This window comes from Erpetoichthys calabaricus, chromosome 2 (genome assembly GCF_900747795.2).
Source record: "Erpetoichthys calabaricus chromosome 2, fErpCal1.3, whole genome shotgun sequence".
Lineage (NCBI taxonomy): Eukaryota > Metazoa > Chordata > Cladistia > Polypteriformes > Polypteridae > Erpetoichthys > Erpetoichthys calabaricus.
Window position 1 is genome coordinate 227616864 of NC_041395.2, and position 25493 is coordinate 227642356.

At 36.3% G+C, this 25493-nt stretch overlaps 1 protein-coding gene across 2 annotated transcripts in view; it reads right to left on the reverse strand.

The window, feature by feature from the left end:
• The window catches only part of LOC114646859 (glutamate receptor ionotropic, delta-1-like), a 1476314-nt gene that overhangs the window by 222469 nt on the left and 1228352 nt on the right, over window positions 1–25493 (reverse strand). For both annotated transcript variants that reach the window (XM_028795229.2, XM_051922843.1), the window contains exons 7-8: window positions 14026–14187; window positions 2026–2145 (exon numbers count right to left, since the gene is read on the reverse strand). In XM_028795229.2, the coding sequence (XP_028651062.1) occupies window positions 2026–2145; window positions 14026–14187 (282 nt within the window). The remainder of the gene's footprint in view (window positions 1–2025; window positions 2146–14025; window positions 14188–25493) is intronic.

The window sequence follows — 25493 nt, forward strand, 5'->3', positions numbered from 1 at the left end:
GTGAAAGTTAATATAGAACATCAATGCGTTCTCTTTAGCCATCAATTTCAGCTAAATGTCATTGACGCTGATGTCTCATTTCTTGTACCAAGCAAAATATATCTAGACATTGGTTATGTTTACCTGGAAATGACTGTATTAATCATACCTCAAAAACATCAGACTCACTTTTTACTTAATATTCTTTGAAACATATTATCGTACAGTTATTATTTCTCACTTAACATTTTAACTCAGTTTTGAAATTTCAGCAAAAAATGTTAAAGGAAATTGGAGTGAGCTTTCAGCTTATTAAATTTGAAATGTATTCAATTTTGAGGGAGCATGTATTCCATCACCAGTTTTTGTATTTGTGAATCATTTCACATTGTGCTGAATTAGAAAAACACAAGATATATTGGACAAAACTAGTCAATCTTTTAAGCTCTCAAGTTGGCTATGTCCCAAACATTAACTGAAGTGCACTTCATTTTCATCAGACATAGCCTAAAACTGGCAGCATCATAACACAGAAAGACAACAGCTTTGGCTATCATAAGCATGGTTTTAATTAAATCCCTTTTAAAGCTTTCCTAATATATACACATATTTATGAATGGGAAAGTTTGCCAGTTTGCTGCAGGTACACTGATACACACAAACATACTTATTGTTACCAGGCCAGTTAGAGTCTCAGATTAACTTAACACAGTATGTTCATCTTTGAAATTGGAGAGGATACTATAACACCAGAGGGGATCAAACATAGTCAGAGAGAGAAACATGCAAATTCCACACAGACACTAACTGACCCAGAAATAGAAACCTGCTATCTGGAAATGTGAGACAAGACACTAAATAATATATTTTTTCTCTCCCAGTGCTGTCAGCTGGCCAGATCTTAGTTCTTATTCTTTGTCCAGGGTTGGTTCCTTCCTTAAGTCTCACATTTCCATGATTCATTATGGTTCCCCACAACCATGTACTAAATAATCCAGGTTATGAAATGACTGAAAAAGTACAAAATACTTTTTCTAGAAATCAGGGTATGACTAAAGGCAATGTGAACATCTCCTTTCATCTGGTGCAAATATTCTGAACAACTATATAGTACGGAATTTATGATTAACACTGTCATTCTGATTTACTAAACTGTTAATTTCAAAACTTCAGGTTATCTGTCATTGTCACTTGCATCTTGTTAACCTTTCAGATAAATGACATCATCCACCATTGACATTCTTTCTATCCCAGAGACATCTTTTTTGTCTCTTGGTGAGAACTCATTCAGCTTTGTGATTCCTGCTCTCTGGTTCTCTCTCTCTCTCTCTCTCTCTGTCTCTTGCTCCAGGTATGTCTGTCTGTCTCCATAAAGATTCATCTCCTCCCTCTCCCATTTAAATCTTATATTCTCACTACATTCTTTTATTCAACTGTACTGGTGTACTGTATTGCAGGTTTCTCATCTACTTCATTGCACTAATCTATTCTATTCTTTATTCAATAAGTGCACTGTATATTTAAATGTTTTGCGTTTAATGTTTATTTTCAAACATTTCCTTGTTTGGTATGGAACATGCCTTGTGATGTTGTATGAATGGCACTATGTAGCATAAAGATTGATTAATTGAAATTTGTTCCCACTGATTACTGAAATCAGCCATATAAATTAGAATCTGGAGATTCAATTCAGACTTAAGTAGCTATTCATTAGAATGGAACCCAAAAAGAGAACCTGACAGTATGACACAAAATTTAGCTCCTTATATTCTGTAATCCATAGATATAGTAAGAATGACCAAAAATATAGCAAGAATTGTACATCATTACTTTTTAGTTATGTATTTCATTTACTTTTGATTAACAGTGTTTTTCAAGACAATTATATGAAACCCACTACATTTAGGAATGCTTATGAGAACATGTCATATCCCAAACAACTTTATAACTATATTACAATTTCTATCATTGTAATATTAAATGAAAGTGAAAATATTCAAAATGGCAATAGCTGAGTTCACTGATGAATTAGATAGGTTCACTCACCCTACGCACATCCTTGCCAAACGTCTCACTGTAGCTGGTGCCAAGGATCTCAAATTGGACATGTGGATTAGATCCATCATCACGAAAATCCATCATTCCGGTTAATCCATTAATTCGTCCCTATTAAAATCATAAAGTATGAGAATGCAAGTAGGTAACAATAACTGATATGTCTCATCAACATTATTTTTAACATCCTTTTCCATCATAAAATTGTGAGGTATTTATCCAAACATATATTTCATGACTAAATATTATAAATGAAACCTGTGGAATGTCTGCTAGCAAAATGTCCTCTAGTATTGCTTACACTGTACTAAGTAATTAAGTAAAACAAGCAGGCTAGCAAACACACCGGAATGTAAACCACAACCCCTTCTTCTGATTTGAGGTGTGATCTTCAGAATGCCTTTTAAACCCAAAGTAGTTTATTTGCACAGTCATCTAATTTCTCATCCTGTCTGTTTTAAATTAGAATTGTGTGAAGCAAAAGTGTATCCCAACAATAATGTCCACAATGCAAACGTCACTTTCTATTCACCAATACTTACACATTCAGAGTCTCAAATTAACTAATGAACTACTTTAGGTGGGTAGGTTCTTAAATATAAAGACACACTAACACTCTACTTGCAAACTAACTTACAAGTGCATTAGAACATTAGAACACTCTAGACAAGAACAGGCCATTCAGCCCAACAAAGCTCGCCAGTCCTATCTACTTATTTCTTCCAAAAAAACATCAAATTGAGTTTTGAAAGTCTCTAAAGTCTTACTGTCTACCACACTACTTCGTAGCTTATTCCAAGTGTCTATTGTTCTTTGTGTAAAGAAAAACTTCATAATGTTTGTGCGAAATTTACCCTTAACAAGTTTCCAACTGTGTCCACGTGTTCTTGATGAACTCATTTTAAAATAACAGTCCTGATTCACTGTACCAAGTCCCTTCATAATTTTAAACACCTCAATCATGTCTTCTCTTAATCTTCTTTAGCTTAAACTGAAAAGGTTCAGCTCTTTTAATCTTTCCTCATAATTCAACTCCTGTAGAACCGGAATCAGCCTAGACGCTCTTCTCTGGACCTTTTCTAGTGCTGCTATGTCCTTTTTGTAGCCTGGAGACCAAAACAGTACACAGTACTCCAGATGAGGCCTCACCAGAGTGTTATAAAGCTTGAGCATAACCTCCTTGGACTTGTACTCCACACATTATGCTATATAACCTAACATTCTGTTTGCCTTCTTAATGGCTTCTGAATATTGTCTGGAAGTTGATAGCTTAGAGTCTACTATGACTCCTAAAGTGCAGAAAAATAGAAATGGTCACATACAGTGCATCCAGAAAGTATTCACAGCGCATCACCTTTTCCACATTTTGTTATGTTACAGCCTTATTCCAAAAAGGATTAAAGTCATTTTTTTCCTCAGAATTCTACACACAACACCCCGTAATGACAACATGAAAAAAGTTTACCTGAGATTTTTGCAAATTTATTGAAAATAAAAAAATTGAGAAAGCACATGTACACAAGTATTCACAGCCTTTGCCATGAAGCTCAAAATTGAGCTCAGGTGCATCCTGTTTCCCCTGATCATCCTTGAGATGTTTCTGCTATTTAATTAGAGTCCACCTGTGGTAAATTCAGTTGGTTGGACATGATTTGGAAAGGCACACACCTGTCTATATAAGGTCCCACAGTTGACAGTTCATGTCAGAGCACAAACCAAGCATGAAGTCAAAGGAATTGTCTTTAGACCTCTGAGACAGGATTGTCTCGAGGCACAAATCTGGGGAAGGTTACAGAAAAATTTCTGCTGCTTTGAAGGTCCCAATGAGCACAGTGGCCTCCATCATCCGTAAGTGGAAGAAGCTCAAAACCACCATGACTCTTCCTAGAGCTGGCCGGCCATCTAAACTGAGCGATCGGGGTAGAAGGGCATTAGTCAGGGGGGTGACCAAGAACCCGATGGTCACTCTGTCAGAGCTCCAGAGGTCCTCTATGGAGAGAGGAGAACCTTCCAAAAGGACAACTATCTCTGCAGCAATCCACCAATCAGGCCTGTATGGTAGAGTGGCCAGATGAAAGCCACTCCGTAGTAAAAGGCACATGGCAGCCCGCCTGGAGTTTACCAAAAGGCACCTGAAGGACTCTCAGACCATGAGAAAGAAAATTCTCTGGTCTGATGAGACAAAGATTGAACTCTATGGTGTGAATGCCAGGCGTCACATTTGGAGGAAACCAGGCACTGCTCATCACCAGGCCAATACCATCCCTACAGTGAAGCATGGTGGTGGCAGCATCATGCTGTGGGGATGTTTTTCAGCGGCAGGGACTGGGAGACTAGTCAGGATAAAGGGAAAGATGACTGCAGCCAATGTACAGAGACATCCTGGATGAAAACCTGCTCCAGAGCGCTCTTGACCTCAGACTGGGGCGACGGTTCATCTTTCAGCAGGACAATGACCCTAAGCACACAGCCAAGATATCAAAGGAGTGGCTTCAGGACAACTCTGAATGTCCTTGAGTGGCCCAGCCAGAGCCCAGACTTGAATCCGATTGAACATCTCTGGAGAGATCTTAAAATGGCTGTGCACCGACACTTCCCATCCAACCTGATGGAGCTTGAGAGGTGCTGCAAAGAGGAATGGGTGAAACTGGCCAAGGATAGGTGTGCCAAGCTTGTGGCATCATATTCAAAAAGACTTGAGGCTGTAATTGGTGCCAAAGGTGCATCGACAAAGTATTGAGCAAAGGCTGTGAATACTTATGTACATGTGATTTCCCATTTTTTTTATTTTTAATAAATTTGCAAAAACCTCAAGTAAACTTTTTTCACGTTGCCATTATGGGGTGTTGTGTGTAGAATTCTGAGGAAAAAAATGAATTTAATCCATTTTGGAATAAGGCTGTAACATAACAAAATGTGGAAAAAGTGATGCGCTGTGAATACTTTCCAGATGCACTGTAAAATCAAGGTTTATTTGATAAAATATGCAGTAACTAAAACAGTCTATGTCTATTTCAATGTTTTAAATTGTATTTACTTGACTAAATAAACCGCTTTGTAATGTTCATTTCATAGTTACTACAATTAAAACTTCAAAAAGTAATTTTAACTTTAATTAACAGGTTGTTAGCTCATCTTATACATATGAAAAATTGAATAAAATATGAACATAAAATGACCTTTATACAAACTTAATAGTTTACCTATCAACATTTTACTGTTTTAAATTCTAATGACAGATGAAAAATGTAATATTTATTTAGCAGCAATTATAACTGTGCAGCAACTGTATTCATAACAACATTTGTGTCTGTTTTATTGTCCATGTCTGAGAATAAATCTCTTGATACTTAAACACATTGCTTCATGCTATAAAACAAAAGTATCAACTCTAACATATTAAATTATACAGCTGAGATTTCATCCTGTCATTTACTCACTAAACCTGTTTAATCCAATATGATGGAGTGACAGGCCAGAGTCCAGGACAGGTACAAGCTATGAAATGGCCATGGCCAGGGTGATACTCACACCAGATCAATTTATAGTCTCATAGCAACATAACATTTAAAATGATGAAAGAAAATAAAGTAAAATCTGCAATAACATGGAGGGCACCTGGGAACTCTTTTAGACATTAGCCCAGCCTAGTATGGATTTGAATCTTTAATTTTGATGCTATGGAGACACTTGTGCCACCGTGTTGCCTGTTCAGCACCATACATTTTTGAAATAATTATTCTTTATAATGCAGACACAAATTCCTGTTCAGCATTTTCAGTATATTCCATCTTTTCTTTTCTTTTCAGTCAGTAGTATTTAAATTGTTCTACTGTCCCTCAGGAAAAACTTACCTATGATCCATGATCACTTAATTTTGCAAATGTATGCTGATACAATAATAAAAAGCCATGAAATGAAAAAATGCCTTCTTTTTTGTCTTGCACTTTGTACATGAGCTATAGGTTCTGTACAAACATTAAATTGGTAGCAGCTCAAACACTTTATCTAATTGAAAGAAATGCTAAGAAACACCTGCATTATCAACTATACAGTATATTGCTTAGTCAGGTGACATGGTGGCGCAGTGGTAGAACTGCTGTCTCACAACATGAGGCTGGGATTCCTGTTCTTGGAAGTCCCTGTGTGGACTTTGCATGTCCTCCCCAAGTCCACCTGGATTTCCTCTGGTTGTTTTGGTTTCCTTCCACAGTCCTAAGATGTGCAGGTGATGTTGAATTGGCCCTACTGTGTGTTTATGTGTGTGTTTGTGTTTTCACTCTGTGCCCAATGCTTGCTGCAATAGGCTCCAGCTTCCCTGTGACCTTGTGGTTTAGGAAATAGAAATTGCTGAATCTGTATTTATTTATAATTTCATATATGGTGAATACCAGGAGTTTATAGACACTAATTGTCTGAGTATACCGGCTACATGAAAGCTATGAAAAATGAAATCAATCAAGTTAAGGAGTACAGTACATCAAGTCAAAGGTCTTTGAAATTTTCATTTTGAGTGATTTTATTTTTTAGCTGAAAAGTGTGCACTGATGGTCTGTCAGATATTCTATTTAGATGCCAGTGTAACCCTATAATGTTCCTTACAAATTGTACTGAATTTTAATATATACAAATGAAACCCATTAAAATGTTCTAATTATAACATTATCATTAAAATTTATGAGTGCATATATGTAATTATGTGTAAATTAGAGATAACTGAGTATACACTGTATGCAGAGTTCATTATCCCCCTGACCTTTGTCATGTGCAATGGTATAGTGTGTCTCTTTAGGGGACTCATTTGAAAAGTACATGGGGAAAAAGGTTTGGATATAACATGGTCATTTTTTCCTGTTCCATCCTCGGGACTGAAAGTAAAGATCAGTGAAGCTGTCCCTAAACACATTTCTTCTTGTACTCCTCACCACAAAAAGTAGTCTTCATTTTGACCAGATGCAGGAATGAGCACTGGTGTGTGTTTTTTCTTTCCTTATTATTTTTCAACGTGGGTTACCTGTGGTAATCCACTCCTTTCAAGGGGTGGTTCCTTTTCTCGATAAGTATTTTTCTTTACATCTCTCTGTTATTCTAGTTTCATTGAGTATTAATTTCCATGCAAATGTGAACTGCAATTGATTGGTGTCCCATCCAGTGCTGGATCCTGTCTTAAGCCGAATTCTGCTAAGCTTTTAATAAGCAAAGCCAATTAAAAAAATGATGACTTGGCAGATGGATGCACATCTACATATATATTGTACTACTCGATTCCCAACTATTAACTCAAAGAGCTCTGCCAAGCAATCAGGTAGGTAACAACCTGGAACAACACCATTTAAGGGCAGGACATTTTTGTAGGGCCCCAAATGAGAGATCTGGCACTCAGCTTATTCTGCTGCACTCCTCATTTCTCTTGAAGAGTCAGCTAATTATAATTGTTATTGTGCATCATGATCACAATTAAAGACTCTCTTATGATGTCTATTGGATTATGGGTATAAGGATAGCACAATGCCAGTTACTCATGGCACGTCCCTTAGTTTGATGCCCCTTGAGAATTTTCTTCTGCCTACAGTGACTATCATTCCTTTAGAAACATTTTTAGATGGGTTCTTCTTTCACCAGCGTGTTTTTCTTTTCTTATATGGTCTGTATATGGCCCGTTCCATTCCTAGTTCCAATTTGGTATTAACTTTCTTCCCAGCATTCCTTCACCATTTGGACAATATATTTTTCAATCCATCATTTAATATACTATTTTAAAATAGCTTTTAAAATGTTGAGAATTCTGATGGATATAATTATGCAATCAAACAAACAAACCTGCAGTAATCAAAAAGCACTTTCCATGGAAACAAAGACTTATGTTTATGCTGAAATATACTTACTATACAAAACTGTGGCACTGCTAAATAGGCTAGCATTAGAAAAAAAGCAATATATAATGTTAAAGTGCACTTATCTACTCTTGGATTGACCTACGGAAATTTTTATGCTTACAAAGGATCAGACGATCATACTTCATATATAAATTAAGCGCCCACAATATTTTCTTCCATTTATTTATCTGATGTTAAAGTGCTGTTACTTTCTTTAAGAAAATGGTAAAACAAACATTTAGTCTTTAATAATTCTAATTTATGTTGATGTTATAGAAATATCTTTATTTTGTAATTTTCCATCCATCCATCCATTTTCCAACCCGCTGAATCCGAACACAGGGTCACGGGGCTTTGTAATTTTCAATTTAATTAAATCAACCTTAAGTTTGTTGTGATCCCTTCAGGATTTCTGCTTTGTTGGAATCAAAAATAACAATGACATTAGTTTGAAATCTTCACAACAATAGCAGTAAAGTCATGGATAAGTGTGTTGTGTGTGTATCACTGAAATACTGGGTCAGTAATTGAAAATAGAAGAGACAAGCAGATTTGTAAAAAAGAATAAATCTAAGACAGAAGGAGACGTGGATCTTCGGATGATTAAGCAATTCTGAATTTGCATACATTGAATAATTATTTCATACGACTGCTTTCTTGAATAATACACGACATAAAATTGCATTTGTTAAGTAACATCACTGAAAAATATTCTAAATGTGGTTTGGATTTATTTGAAAAGCGCCTGAAGAGTTTCTATTTCCTATCCACAGGATGTGATTCAAATAAACTTTTTTCTAGCCGTGCCTACAATAAAATTCTGAACAGAGTAAAGAAACAAAAAGCCTGGCACTACACAGACCTTCTTTGTTAAATCTAAGCAGATATACAAGTATGTTATGACCATACAATTACAAAATTTATTTGCAAAAGAGATTAGTTTACATTCAGTGTGTAATGAAATGCTTCACTCCCTTTCTGACATTGTTTGGGACATTCTAACATTTGATGTAATACATCCACTGTCTTGATGCTAATTGACCCATTACATTTTGGAAGAACACTATTTTTTCATAATTTTGCAGTCTGTCAACATAATTAATCTGAAATATATCAACTTTTAACATTACAAACATTAACTGTGGAAACATCTTTCTTGGAGGTATGGGATGTTAACCATCAGCATGATAGCAATGGAAAAAGTTCTATAAATACATGAACACCATATACTTATGTAGTGTGTGGAGGTTTGGTGTTTATGTACATGGTTACAAGTTTTGTGAATGTTTTTTTCATATTTTCAATTTCTGTTACAAAAAACTACCAATTATAAAGCACATCCATGTATTTCAACCATGTTAACACTGTTTAGATATAAAACAACACAACAGAAGCTCTAAATAGCTACTCAAATCAGTGGCATAACTCAGGGGCATGCGGTTTCAGAGCCTCAACTGCCATCATGAAAAGTAAAAAAACTAATAATGATAACATAAAATAAATTTGTCCACTGGTATGTACTATAAATTTGTTTTCTATTGATTCTAATAATTGTAATCATTTTTATAGTCAAAATCATTGAATTTGTGCATTTCCTGTTCAAATGCAGGGGAGAAATGTGAGATGTGGCACCAACAAGCCTCACCTCCCCTCGGACTGCGCTATCCCTCACACACTGGGTAGATGCATGCAATTGGCGCGTGCCTGTTGCTCTCTCTCTGTATGTCGCCAATATAATTTTTGCTGACACGTTAATTATAAACCCTGACTTTCCACATTCTGGCTAATATGTTTAATGAATTTGTCTGACATATTTAGTCTTGCTGATTAGACTGTATCGTGCCGCACTGAAGGGGGTGGATGTGAGCCCAACAGGTGTTTGTTCTACGCAGAAGCTCCAGGCTCCAATAAGTTAGCAATATCAGAAAGTCATGTGCACTGCAGCAGTCCGTTTATTTTTATTTTTTGCTCTGACTGACTGCCAAAATTGAAGATTATATATCTAAGCTTTCTCAAAACTGGACTTTCAGTTGTGGCAGGCAGCTGGGGACCATGCCCAGCCGGACCGCCCCTGCACACTATATCCAGGGGGAGCAGCCCTGGACAGTGTAATACCTCCCCCTGGATGCTAGATGGCTGCCCCCCATGGGTTGAAGCGATGCCTCGGTTTCCCACAGGGCTCCATGGGAATTGGAGTTGGGTGCAGCCCTGTTGGGTTCCTCAGGCACCGCCAGGGGGTGCTGTGTTTGGGACTTCTGAGCCCATATGGGCAACATATACATCACACCCGGAAGTGCAGCCGGAACTTGGTGATCAAGCACCTGGAGCACTTCCGGGTGAACTATAAAGGGAGCCAGTGACCACCACTCAGCAGCCAGAGTCGGGTAAAGGAGGACAATGTTGCCTGGGAGGAGTGGTGGTGCCAGAAAGGGGTAAAAGAAGAGTGCTTTGTTTACGTGTGTGCTTAGTGCTTGGGACTGTGTTGTGTCTGTGGGTATGGGGAAGGCGTAGCCCACAGACAAAGAAAAATAAAAGCCCTTTGTATTTTAGACGTGTCTCCCGTGTCCAATCTGTGGCGGGTTGAGCATTATATAGCGTCTTCTTACACAGTTAAAACAGGAAGTGATAAATAATGGAAGACCTTCAAACTAAGGCACAAAAGACAACTACTTCTTTTCAAATGTAGTGGTACACCCGAAAAGAATGGCTGTGTGGCTGTCCTAAAAGAAACTGCCTTTACTACTTTCCGTGCCTTTTGTTGTCAACTTGTGACAATGTTAGGATTAACATGGTATATTTTGACTGCCTGCAGTCAGTGAATAAGTTACTCTTTTGGGTTCATATATTTGTAAATCAGACAAGGAGTCAGTGCCTCACCACACATCGCTGGCATAACTATAGGCAGTGCTGGTGGAGCAACTGTGCTAGCCCCATGGGGCTGGGAGGTCCAGGGTGACGATGTCATGTATCTTATTTTTAAGTGCAAATGCCTGTGAGTGGGAGCCATTGTCGTTTAAAAGAGCTTTTCTAAGTCTCGCTGTTTATGGTTGAATTTTCTGTTTATTGTTAACCTCTGTCTCTTGCGTTAAGGATTTTCATTACTGGACTGTGATTTGGACTTGTTTGCTTTAGGGTTGCCTTTTAGACAAATTATTTGTGCCTCCTTGAGGTTTTTGTTTTGTACTTTTTTTTTAAATAAACCTTATTTTTAAAAAGATTCTTTACTTGCCCTATTTATATAAGGTAAAAGGTTTTTTGTTACCCTTCTCCTTGTTGGGCTTTCATTATAGATTTAGAAATTTTGCCAGTTCCTCAGTTTTGGGCCTGCTCCCTAGCTTGCTTTTGGAAGTCTCACCTTATAAACAATTTGGAAGAAACTCCATTCATAACTGACAGAATGTTGCATTAAAATGTTTGCCCATTTGATATCAGAATGAAAAGTCTAATTATGTTATCATTCCCACAACTCCATAAAGCTTACACTTCATTATTGATGATTATTAATGTAGCTTAAACTTTATGCTTGACATATCTCATTGAGACGGTCATTTTTTAATTGCATTTAATTTAATTTCCTTTAGCTGTTAATGTTGACAGTATTGCAGAAGTCCTGCGACTGAAAGTAACTGAAATCCAGTACAATAGTGAACTACAAAATTAAGTTTACCACAGTTTCTTTTTTTGTCTCTACAAACAGCACATTACTCAGGATTTGTTTCTGAAGCTTTGCAAGTGTTCTTTGCACATGGCATCAATATTTGGTAGCACATACAGTTGTAAGTAGGCCTCTTCAAAAATAAAAATTACCAAATGCAAGTATAGAAGCTTAATGTAGAAGTGACCTAACAGGTACAAATCTTAAGTTAATTGTTGTGAAGACCAGATTCTTAGTTGAAATTAACAATTTGAGCAGAAACAGTTTCATGTCTGTCACTAGAAGAATGTCAAAATCACTGTCTTTTAAAACGACTTTCTTATTGGTGTTTGAGAATCTCATAACAGCTTTTAATTAAACAAAAACATATTATAATTAAACCATATCTTGGAGAAACTGTTTTTAAAATAAATGTCTGTATTTGATGTTATCTCATTTTTTATATGGCCTACTACTGTATGAGTCATTATTGACAATTTGGCCCTCCACCATAAAAGGTTGCCGACTCCTGATTTACAGTCAACTCAACCTACATGCCTTTGGGATGCTGTGGAAAAAGTGAAGTAGCACATGCAACCTCCAACAGTGGACAGTGAATGAAGCAGAATATGAAGCAGAGTATAAAGCATTAAGGGAGCAAAGCTAACTACTGTCATATCAGGGTGCTCATGGTGCTATGGATTTATCAGAGCTCTGTTCCAGGCCTCTGTTATGCTGTATATCATTAAGTTTAGGTGTTTTATTACACTTTGTTGATCATGTTTGGGGTGATTTTGCAATATTCATGTTTTTTCCTAGTTATTTTATAATGTGTTGTGAGTTTTCAGATGTTACTGTAGTGTGTGACATTTCTGTAAATCATGTTCCTTGTTCTCCATCTGTTGAACCTGGGTTATAACTTCTCAATGCTCCCTTGCTATTTAGCGGCCAGCATTTCAAGTAAGGGCTGCTTCAATAGTATGGTTATGCCTCCCTTTTTTGGCCATTCTTTGGATTTTGAATTTTGCTTACTACAAGTACTTTTTCATTCATTATTCTTTGGTTAATGGACTTTGGGTTTATTTGATGATCTTGAAATTTGGATTATAAAGTATATTTGTTTGATTTTATATTTGCCTTTTTTGTTTGTATGTTTGTTTACTCAGCATTTAATTTCTGCTGAAGCTGACTGGAGATCAGTTTTGGTATATCTGATTTGATCGAGCCCTCTGTCTTTCAGGATCTCCAAATGTGCTCCTGACCGCCCACAATCTACATAAAATAATTGTTTTTAATTTTACATAATGTTTAAATCAAGCAAAGTGTATTACACAGACTTTATTTAAACTAAGAAAAGTGGTTTGGTTAACGTTATGACTGTTTTTTGTTATGACTGCTGTGAAAAACACTGGAAGCCGAACAAATCAAATCAAGTCATCATGTCAATGTAGTTAAAAAAAGGAGGTAACCTGGCATGGTGGGTGTAGATGCTGACATGGAGGTTGACAGATAAGAGGAAAAGGTTCGAGGCTCTGGGGATGAAGACGTACCAATCAAAATTGAGGAGAATAATATAAGTGAGCCACACAGAATGTGAACAGCAGAAAAATTTAATGATGCAATCTATCCAGGTGCAAAACTAATTTATGCACGAGTATATGTGTAAACAGCATTTATTTAATGTATTTATTAGATCAGTGACGTAATTCATTGTTAAATGCACACCGGTGCCCAAACTGCCATTGTCACCTGTGGAGGCAACTCACCTTTATTCAAAAACTGGAACTAGTATGTAGTTAATCAATATAACTATTTTTTTGGAGAAAGGAACCAAGGAACCATGACAAGTTGACAAGCAGCGATAAGTTAAACAAAGGCACAATCTTTCATACATGGTGCGACCTTAAGCAGATAAGAACTTCTCTAAAACCTACCCCTGTTGCAGACAAATTACTTACTAATGGTCAAGTAAAATGAAGAACCACTTATTTACAGCTTAACCTAGCACCTAGCACTGACCTGATGTTCTAATCTTTTCTTAGCAGACATCTGTGTATGCACATTTAACGTTATCAATTCACGATAACATTAGCAATCCTGTGAAGCATTGCATACCTGTTTGGGACTCCATTGCAAACTATCTGGAACCAAGTAAAATATTATTAATGTATTAGGGATTCAAATCTTGTTTAAAAAGCTTTTCTATTCACATTGTTCCTGGCGCTAAATCAAAAATCTTAATAAAACAGAAGAAGTACACATGGCTCATAATCGGATAATACTTACTTCAAGAATAAAATGTTAGGTATAATGTTCCTCACACATGTAGTGACCAAAGTTTGATCTCACAGAAATAAAATTCTATTTTATTACATCATGTAATTACATCTTTGAGATTTCCATAAAAATGCAAATGGAACACAACAACATTAATGTAATATCTTAAACGGTTTCTCATGTGCACTTTGGGTTGGTCCTTACCTTCTGGATAGTCTCTAACATGGACCACCCTCCATTCCATGGTTTCGTTGACTTCCTCATGCAGTTCAGGCTGGCCATGCTATGCCACTTTCTATCCTCAAGTTTTCTATGAAAAGCGTTAGCAAGCATGAGGACGCTGTCATAAAGGTACAAATTGGAGACCTGCAGGATGGAACAAATAATTTAGTTCTAGTTAATACTTTTTTTAGTACTTTTGAAATATGACACTTATTACATTCATACACTGCAACTTAATACTTAATTGATTATAATACAATTGGAAGAAATAGTTTGACTGAGAGCATGAAGTTTGATAAAATAAGAATTTATTTGTATTGATGAAGCTTTAGCTGCACAAATAATTTACATGATAAGAAATCAGAAATCAAAGGCAACATTTGTGATCCCATTTATAAGACATAATAACTATAGTATTTTGTTTCCATTCTTTTACTTCTACATATCATCTGTGTTTGCTAACAGTTTTTGTAAATGTATAATTTTTAATTTGAGGCTAGATATTTTTGGTTAGTCTTGTAATGAGAGTGTTAAAAATTTGCAAAGCAACACTGGCATTGTGGCTTCTGTAATTTTGTACCATGTATAAGACTGAATAATGCTTTAATTTTACTTTTAGAGCATTGTAAGATGTTGTCTTCCAGTACCAAACTGCCTCCCTTGAAGAAACAATTTTGAGGACATTCTGTGCCCTGGACAGAACAAAACAATACCCAAAAACCCGCTAAACTCAACCAAGTATTAGCAAGATAGAATTTTTTTCTGAAACAACCTGTATTTCAATGAGATTTATTACTTGCAACTTGCTCCCCTACTTACACCATCCCCGCTCATTGTACACCCCTCTTATTTAATTATGGCACAATCTTCTCATTTGAAGATAGCGGTAGACACATGCCTGAATTCAGCAGCATTACACTTGCAAATTGTCTATGGCCAAATAAGATAGAGCCTTCGAACCAAAATAAAAAGGGAGAAAAAAAATATACAAAATAATTTCTGAGACTTCCATAACTTTGATTTTTTTTCAGGTTTCACCCATTGAAGTCCATCAGTTTTGAGTAAATAGTACAGTATTGCAGTTTTATAGATGGCAATCAAACAAAACATAAAAAACACTGCAAAATGCTAACATAAATGCTAACATAAATCTGTAGACAAGTACCTAATGAGAAATGTATTCATCATGGAAAACAGAAAGCATTTCTTCACCCAGGTTGCAGTAAAAACTGAATTAAAATTAAAGTTTCATACTGACGAAGATTCCCCCTCCAACAATAAAGCTTCTTCTTTTGTTATTTCATCTTTGAGCTGATTTCAAACTAGATTAATTTATTAATTTTCTGATCCTGCAAAATCTAATACTGGGTCAAGGGGAGACAGTGGTTACCCTAGACAGCACTGGGTTTAGGTTAGGTGGTAACTCTGGATGGGGTGCAGTCCATTGCAGGGCACTTTTGCTTACACACTCACATTTAAAAGGCCAATTTACACTTTCAGTTTATCTTTCCTATACATTTCTGGGGTGTAGGACAAAAATAAAATTCTAATCCACAGCTCACTTCACAGAGGAGAGCTACTTTCCTCACCAGGTACTTTGAAGTGTAACAGGAGTCACTGTATCATTTTCAAATATGTTAAACAATCCCATTGTTTCTGATCCTTCTGGTAAATTCAATATTAAACACCGGGCCTCTTGCCAGTCTAGAAACCTTATTTACTCCATTTCTTGAAGTGTCCTGCTGTCTACCTAGATGAAACAGGGATACAGCTAGCAGATCAAAAATACCACAGAGCCTATTGTAGATCACTTCACATCCCATGATCATAGCCACACTGATATTTCTGTTTGTATCCTTTCACAGGGCTTCAAATACACTTTCTAAGAAAAAGAGAAGAAACTGGGATCATAAATTTGTCAAAGTATTAATAGCCATCAAACTTTTAATCTCTTCCTTCATCTTCTTTAATAGCAATTTCTCACCTACTCTGACTTTTTCTCCTTTCACCTGCTCCTTCCCCCTAAATATGTTAAATGCTGTTTTGTTTTCAGTTGAACACCTGATGAGGGCTTATAGACAAAAAATACTGTGTATTTACCTTTCTTTTCTTTTCAGGGTGGAAGTAACCTTTAATTTTTTTTTCCTTTGCAGATGCACCCTGTCACAGCCCTACATTAACTATGAATATAAATTTAAGTATGTATTTGTTCTTCTTCTCTTGTATTAAAAAGGATAAACAATTTACTAGCAAACAAAGACATGGTCCCCGTGATATTTGCTTATATATTATTAACTTATACAAGTTGATTGTCCATGCAATTTTTTCTTTTTTTAATTAAAGTGTTTATCAGCCTGTAGCTAATGAGGCAGTCCTGCATTATCTCTATAATGAGAATGATTTTAAAGAGGACACAATAATAAATCAGTTGTACCTTTTCTTTAAAAAAATATCAGAAAAGAATATAGAAAACCAAAAACAGGTAAGCAGTAATAGGAGACATAATAAAAGTGGCTAATGCCTCCAGAGGTCTTCCTAAAAAGGACCACTGTTGATGACTGTTTGTGGTATTGCTAGTTCACTTGCCCACATTTCAGAATCAAGCCTTAAACAACAAACCATGCTTCATTTTTCTTGGTATTTCGGCTCTTCCTTTCATTAGTTGAAGCTTGCCACCAGCACTCCCTGGGCTCTATATTCACCTACTATCTGATGCTGAGGGTGTTTTGCACTTCCACCTGTGGTCACTTCTAGACTCATATTCGACACCGTGTTAGAGCTCTGAGGGTAAGACAAATGTGTAGTTTGTTCTCCAGAAGCTGTTTTCTTACCATCACTGATGTTACCCCTACCTGTAGTAAATTCACAAACTGGCTTTAAAGTTGATTGGTTGTAGGTAAATGACCATTCCACAATACCTAAAATTTTGTTTCAGAACACAATCCTGATATATCAAATCAATCTTGTTATGTTATTGTCCTTTAACACCTAAAACTGTATGCAATATTGGCCCACATCTGGCCTTTTCTACACACCTACAGTAAATGAGCTTTCAGGAATTTTTTTTGTTGGAATAATATCTTATATAAAATGCAATATCTTACATTTACTATGGAATATAATATATTTTTTGTTCTATGTTTATGCCATGAAATATTACATATTTTGAAGCACTGTTTTGCTTTATGCTATTTAATTGTAGAGTCCTGCATCAAACTTGAGTGTAGACATTCAATTTAAATACAGAATACACCATCCTGTGACTATCATTAACATAATGCACTTTCCTGGGTTATATGAACATGGATGGAAGGAAGTATATTTAACAATTATTAACTTTATATTATATTTATTACTATATTTACTTTCTTAGCACTATTATATATATATATATATATATATATATATATATATATATATATATATATATATATATATATATATGTATATATATTGTAACAGACAGATGGGGGCCTTGCCCTGATGAATGGAACGGGAGAAAGGACATGTCCACAGCAATACCTCCCCCGGAACATGAGAGAGCAACGCCCCCTAGACTGCATCAGGGCCACAGGCTTGGAGTTTGGAAGCTCAACCCTGCTGGGGCCCATGGCCACTGCCAGGGGGTGCCTGGAGAGTTCCAGAGTGTGGCGGAAGTGCTGCTGGAAGAGGATCCGGGTGCACCTGGAGTACTTCCAGGTGTCCATGCAGCACTTCTGCCACACCCAGGTGCACTATAAAAGAGGCAGCAAAGAGAGAACACAAACACAGAAAGAGGAAAAGAGAAGAGGAAAGGACTGACCATTATTTGTTCCTGATTTGTGCACTGTGTGCTGTGAAAAGGCAAGAAAGGAAAATAGAAAGTGTGCTGCTGTTTCACTTCCATTTTTGAAAGCATTCTTTGTTTACAGCATTTTTTCACACCTGCCTAAAACTTTTGCACAGTACTGTATATATATTACAGTATTGCCTAAAATTAATAAACAGATTTTCAGTTCTCCTTCTCAAATAACCATATGGCTGCTGGCTATATTTTCAAACAATCTTTTTGCACTACCTCAATTAATTGTAGTACTAGAGAATTAAGCATCTTACGCTTTCCATCAGATGCATATTACAGGAGCATATGCAACTAAATTATTCAATTTCATATAGCTTCTATTTTCATATGAACTATTTCAGAGTATTATTATTAGTTGAATTCCATTTTTTTAGAGTGGTATAGTGGTGCAGAGGTTAGAATTTATGCCTTGCAAATCCAGTGTCCTGGAATGGAATCCTTTGTCCATTCACTACCTGTGTAAAGTTTTTATGTTGTTCCCATATCCATGTGAGGTATTCATTTTTTGTTCTACATCCAAAATATATGCATGTGAGGTTAACATGCAATTGTAACTAGCCCTAAGCAAGTGTGGGTTGTAAATGACTAGGCCTAGTGTGTCTTGTGCCAAGACAGAGCCAACAGCACTTAGTAAAAACCTGAATTAGCCAATCTGAGAAAGTTAGATTAGAGATTACAGATTTTTATTGTCACATACACAGCGAGAACATAGTGAAAATCTTGTGTCACAGTTTAGGGGGAGGGTGGATGGGGGGCAAGGAAGTATGAACAGGCAATAATAAACAATATAAAAATAAGATAATGATGTATAAATAAATACAATAAATAAATACATATGGAGAAGATAAATACAGTTATATAAGAGTAAAAGTAGATGGTAGTGCAAATGTCATACAAAATAATAATTGCATGAAACAATTACACATAAACCAGCAGGTGGGTACAAGTACATTTCATGTAAGAACAGGTCACTGAGAGTTAAGTGACCTTGTGGCCTGGAGAAGAGGCTATCCCTCAAGCATTGTAGAGTGAGTGGTGAGGCCCCAGTAGACAGAAGCAAAAACAAGCAATTAGCTGAGTGGCTGTAAGTAGAGATGATGGATTCAGCTCTCCTCAGTCAATTAGGTATGTAGAAGGCATGAAGTTTAGAAGGCCAGCCCCATTGTGTTTAGATGCTGTCCTAACAATCTTTACAGAAGTTTGTGATCCTGGAAAGTCAGGTTACCAAACCACACCATGATGGATCTGGTAAGGATACTTTCAATAGTACAGAGGTATAAGCTCACTAGTGACTTGGTTTCCACTCCAAATCTCTTTAGCCTTCTCAGGACAAAAAAAAAATGTAAAAAAAATTAGGGCTACCATCCACATGCTGAAATGACTCAGGGGAAAATCACCCCACTTGATGAAGTGATGTATACTTGTCGAGATGAGCAAGGGGGTCAACCACCTACTTGAGGAAACGCAAAAGTGGGAAATACTACATGGAATTAAACTACTGAGGATTTGTGTGCAGCAGTGTTAAAATTATGATCAGTTCTCTGTTAGGGAACTAAATTACCCAGGAGCCTTTGGGGTTTTTAATCCAGGCTTGCTCTAACTGTATGTTATAAATGCTGATATCTTTGTTTTGCAATATTGCTCTACTGTTATTCAAAGCAAATAGCCTTTCTATTAACATATTTTAAACGATTAGGTGCTTGAAGAGTGGTAATAAAGTTTATAACAATATTATTTAGGAACCAAATTAACAATTACCACAGTATGCTAATTTACAAAAAACAATGTATAAAAAAAATATAAACAATATATTCTATCTAACATCTGCATTTTTCCTTCCTATCATTTTTCCCTGGTTCTGTTAAAATTGCAAGAGGTTTCACACTCTTTTTTCAACTTACCATTTTGCGCTGTCACTTTATTAGGTGTTGGTGTGTCCACTAGGTTGGGCTGTGTTATGCTTTAGCCGTATCTTAAACATAACATAACATTTTCAAATTTGCTTAATCCAATCCAGGAATGATGTTGATGGTCCTATAGAGTGGACTGGATACCAGGCCATCACAGGGCCCATTCAAATACACACTTATGCAGGGCCAATTTAAAATGGCCAATGAACCTAACTTGCACATCTTTTGGGATGAAGGTAGAAAACTGCAGCAATTGAAAAAACACACATGTGCATGGGAGGCAGCTAAAGGGCTTCAGTAAGAGCAATTCCGATTCAGACCGGGATGTGGCAGAGTGCATTGATTTTTTTCTCGCTTTTCTGCAGACCATCCACAGGAAATTTCACCTGGCCCTGTTGACGTCACTTCCGAATCCAAGCCTATGGAGGAAGACCTTGTTGGCTCCTGCCCCTTTGATGTCATGTCCAGGCTCAAGTCTATGGCCGAAGACCCTTATGAGCCCAAACCCTCTGACTTCACTTCCTGTCTTCCCCTTTAAAAGCCTCCACCTTTTCCTTATTCCCTCAGTTCTGTTTTGGACTCGGTTTTGTGCACATCAGTGCTGTAAAACATTTTGTGACTTTGCAGCCAGGATACCAAATATACGGGTGGCTGCCCCAAACCTTGCTATGACTCTGCGTGGAGTTTCTGACACAGGCAACAAAAAAGAGTGGAGTACGATTCAAAAATAAAATAATGAATTTGTAAGGCAGTGCACCACAGTGCTGTTATTTAGCCTAAATAGATTTACAATAAAATGAACATAAAGGTTAGCATGTGACCTTAATAAAAATGGCCACTTGTAATTTCATTAAAAAAAAACCAAATTAAATATTTGTATATTGAATTCATCACAATAATACATCAAAAAACACAGTTTAAATTTTCACAATGCTTTTCAATAAATTCAATTTCCGATTTTGGCTGTTTTATGGAAGTTGCAGCAGGGTGGACCAGACCCCTAGAAACCATTCTTCACTGGAAGGAATGTGAGGGGAAAAAAGTGGCTTAGGTCACTATGGTCCTTTGCATACCATTAATGGATGTACAGTATTCCTGAGTGAAATTATCAGAAATGTAAATATCCAGCTAGTAAAATAGGATTTAGGAATTGAGTTTTTAATTCACACTTATCAATCTTCATTTAAAATATTGTGTCAGGTGTCTGTTAATATGGAAAATGGCAACATAATTATACCAGATTATCTGAGAGAATTTTTATCATTTCAAAACATTAGAGAGTATGTGTCAGTCTAAGTTTATACAGTATCTCTTTTGAAGAAAGAGCCTGGAAACACAGGCAGCAAATCAGAGAACTGCTGGCAACCATTTGTAGGATGACCATTTATATTGGGCTCACAATTCCTTACATTAATAACCATGTGTATTTAAGGCTTAAATGGAACTAAAAAGGAAAGTAAAATTATGTTGCATTTTTATGTTTTTCACACAGTATTTCATAATGCAAATAATAAACAAATCGGTATGAGGTAGGTGTTGGTGAGACCACTGATCTAGTAACCAGTTACAAGTGCCCAAAATCCTTCAAAACTGCAACCTGGTGATATAATGTGCTTAAAGAGCATAAAGATTATGGAGATCTGTCCCCCTATCTCTCTCTGTCTGTAGTAATGTTGAGTCTAGAATGAAACCCATTAATCCTCAAGCCTAGACTTTTTGGTTTATCAAACGCATGTGTGTTTTCCTCTTTCTCCTTAAATTGCTAACTTTTGTCTGAGCCAGCCAAGAGGCAGCTGGTTTCAGAATGGAGTATCCCTTCATGAATCATGTGATGCCATAAGGGAAATTCTGTGGCTAGGGTCTATACACCATCAGAATGTTGAAATGACTCTTTATAAGATGTAACTTAAAGATGTCTTTGAACCCCTTCCTTTGGCCAACCTGGGTTTATGACCTCAGCTCAAATGGGATTTGAGGACCTTTCTGTAGAGACACAGCGCTCTGGGAATAGAGGTCAAATCAACAAAGCTATGTAACTTTCCTTCAAGCAAAGAGAGTCAAACTAAAATGTAAGGGCGAGTTTTGTCACAGTTTACAGATGATTACCGTCCTCTACCCATGAATAACGACAAAAGTCAACATCAGCCCTGAAAGAGTTAAGAAAAAAGGATGAACTAAAAAGATGAAAACAAGACTGGAGAGACTGAAATGTCATAAGGTCCAAACTGTCAAACAGACTACCCAGAAGGCTAACTCCATGGTACTGCCAGAGAAGAAAACTGTGCGCATTGCCACCAAATAACAGGGCATGGTCGTGAAAAATGGGAGTACGGGTGTGCCATCCTATAGTAGGGACTAAGAGTTTCTCAGCATGATGCCTTAAGTCAATAGTATGAGACAGCACCAGCAGACGCAGTGTACCTGACACTGATACTAATGTGATAAGTACTTCATGTATTAAATGCTTTTAGTTTACTAGTATTATATTGGTCATTTGACATTTGGTAAAATTTCATTTATCTAATAAAATAAAGTCAAACTAAAAAAAAACTAACACCACTAAATGATTGATTTTTGCACTTTTTACTCCATTAGGGTCTGCAAAATCTTCCAAGCTGAGTATTTACTTTGAATGGATCCTGACCAGACACATTTACATTCACTTGTGTGACAGTTTTTCTTTAGCACTGGAAGTCTGCTCTCCAAGAAAGAAGGTAAAAGTCAGTAAACTTGCATTTAGCTAAAGGGCCTCTGGACCATCAAGCTGTTCTGTCAGCAAACTCAGTTTTTTGCGTTGTGAAATAAAAAATGTGCAGTCTGTTAGGCTTCTGTACTCGGGGGTGGATATCCGAAATATTAGGTGAAGACAGGATCTCTTCTGACAGGTTTTGGAACGCTGATTTTCTCTGATGTTCATTCCACGACAGGTAGTACTATTTATTTGCCTGCGTTTTCTCTTTTTTCATTTTTGCGGCAACAGTACATTTTTTTCTTCTGTGTCCTTTGTTATGAGGGAGTTTATTTTTCCACAAGACATGACAAATCAGCTACTGTTCCATAAATAAGGTTTCTTTTGGCAGTATATTCCCTAAAATAACCACTTGACTATTAAACACTTTTTATCTGCTAGACTCAGTAATAAATAAGTCAAGATCACGAGTAATATACTGTTAGATTTTTGAATATTTCTCTTTATCAAAGTGGCAGTTCTGTTTAAATAGCTAATCAAGCCACTTCACTCTGGCCACATTGTGGAATTCCAATGTAGTGTTTGAATCCTGCCATTACTGTACATAGCAACCAGACGAGAAATATGATGAATGTTTTATTTGTCAGTAACTAATGGATGTCTCCGTGGACTGTTATTGATGCAGAAAGTCTTTGCAAAGCTGTTTTTACAGAGAAACATACTGAATCATAAGGACTAGAATACAAAAAACTGTTGACTGAAACTTAGAATGGAAATGTTCCACTTCTTTTTCTTTTTGGCCATGCATGAATGCATAAGATCATATTTAAAATCAGTTCATATTATATCAAAAATAATATTATTTTTTTATCAAATTAAATTTAAAAAGGCTTACATAGCGTTTTTGATTCAATTTAAAGATAAAGATAAGATAAGTTACACACTTTTAGCAAAAACTGTATAAGGCCAAGTGTTTATTTACTTTGTATAATATATATGTTAATGGGAAAAAATGAAAAATATTCTGCCCATTACCACCTTCAAATTTTACAAAACAGAAAGAAAGTAATTAAAGAGATTTTTTGATCTGTTGCAGCTGTGGACCACAAATCAAGAGTGGGCAAAGGAATATGATTAACTAAAACAGATGACAAATCTACATTAATCAGGAGGATGAACATACCCTGTGACTACAGTTAACAAGGTTGGAGGCATTCACCTGTGATATAAGATCAGTTTTAAAATTAATAAATTCATATAATACGTAAGAGAATTTAAGATGAAAATCATAAAAACACACCACATTTCCATTGTCCATCAAAAATTAATGAAAAAGAAGAGAAGAACATAAATCAATTTTTGTAGCTAAAAAAGGGAAAAAAATAGTAACTGGCATATGGTTGAGAATCACAGAATATTCTCTTTGAGGGAAAGAGCAGGAAACACCAAGGATCACAAATCAAAATATGTCGTAATCAATGTATATTTTATTTTGCAGATAACCAATGATATAAGTAAGGGGAGTCTACCAGTAATGTAATTCTAATTTCAAGTATTAGTTGCTAAACTGATGAGGAGGACTGACACAGTGGTCTTCTCTGAGTTTATGCCTGTGCCAGTCCAGTCCAGGTGAGATTGAGGAGAGTAGAAGGTTAACATGTGGATAAACTCTTGGTGTAGGATTGAGGGATGTAGGTTTATGGAACCTGTACTGTCATGGGGAGCACCAGTGTATTAGGGAAGTGTAAGAGTAGATAAGTTAAGGATGGTTTAAAATAGGAAATGAGAACAGGAGTTTAGGATAGATAAAGTTTATATTTTCACATATGAGAACAGCATTATTAATAAAATTATACAAGGCAAGTGAAATTTCTATTCCACAGTTAATAAGCTGAAGTAAAAACATTAATACATAGAAACAACAGAAACCTAGCTAAATCCAGGAGATGCAGATGAGAATAACAATGAGGGGTACATATTATTTAGGAAACACAGTCAAAATCAAAAAGGTGGAGGAATTACAATTTATGTATAAGAGAATTAGTCTGTCAAAAATGGGTGATGAGTCAGGTGAAAATTTTGCAATTGATTAGAAAATAATAGGGAGTAGGGGTCTGATATCTGAAGTCTACAATAACCTCCCAAATGAAGACAGCAGTTGTAATATGCATTTTTAGTAATATTAAAAAGCAAGTTTTGAGTGGGATATTATAGGTTCTCAAATAGTATAACTAACAAAACTTTACAAGTAGTGTAGCAGAAGAATAGAATTTCATCGGTGACTGTTTTTAACACAGTATGTTAAAACACCAATGACAAGAGAAGCCAGTCAAGATATATTATTCTCTAACAATCGGTATGCAATTCAGAGAGTAGAAGAGATCAGGCATTTAGGATCTAGTGACCATTGTTGTGAGCCTGGACACCCACATAATTATTATTTACCAGTAACGGTGCTCTGCACGATAACGTGCAGTGAATACACTTGACTTGAGCATTCATAGTTTTCATCCTCTTTCTCTGTACATTTAGCATTAATTTGACCAGATGCTGAGGCGCTTGCTGCTTCATGAGCAGCTCTTCTTTTCTCCACCCTAGTGGCCCTGTTCTTCTCTTCTTTCATCTGCATTTTTTCGCATTAAAACTGATTAAGTCAGTGTTTGTGTTGCAATTACTTAGTACATTTTCCTTAATTTTTCACTTAAGCTGGCACTTAAGTGTTCAATCTGCCTCAAGAATGACTTAAGATATGAAGAGGTAGGGGAAGTGAGGTAGGGATGAGAAAGGCGCCCGTGCGCATGTGCTGCACGCCCACCCTGCTGGCCGCTGCCAAGAGTTGATTCTACAATAAAATAGAATAAAAATAAAAAAAGGAATAACCTTGGAGGTCAATCATCACCCTGAAAGCAGATAGTAGATGTCACGTAGTACTATACATGTGCACCAAATTTCAGGTCAATAGTTCAAACAGTTTGCAAGCTACAGGTGATTTAAAATTCTGGACAGACAA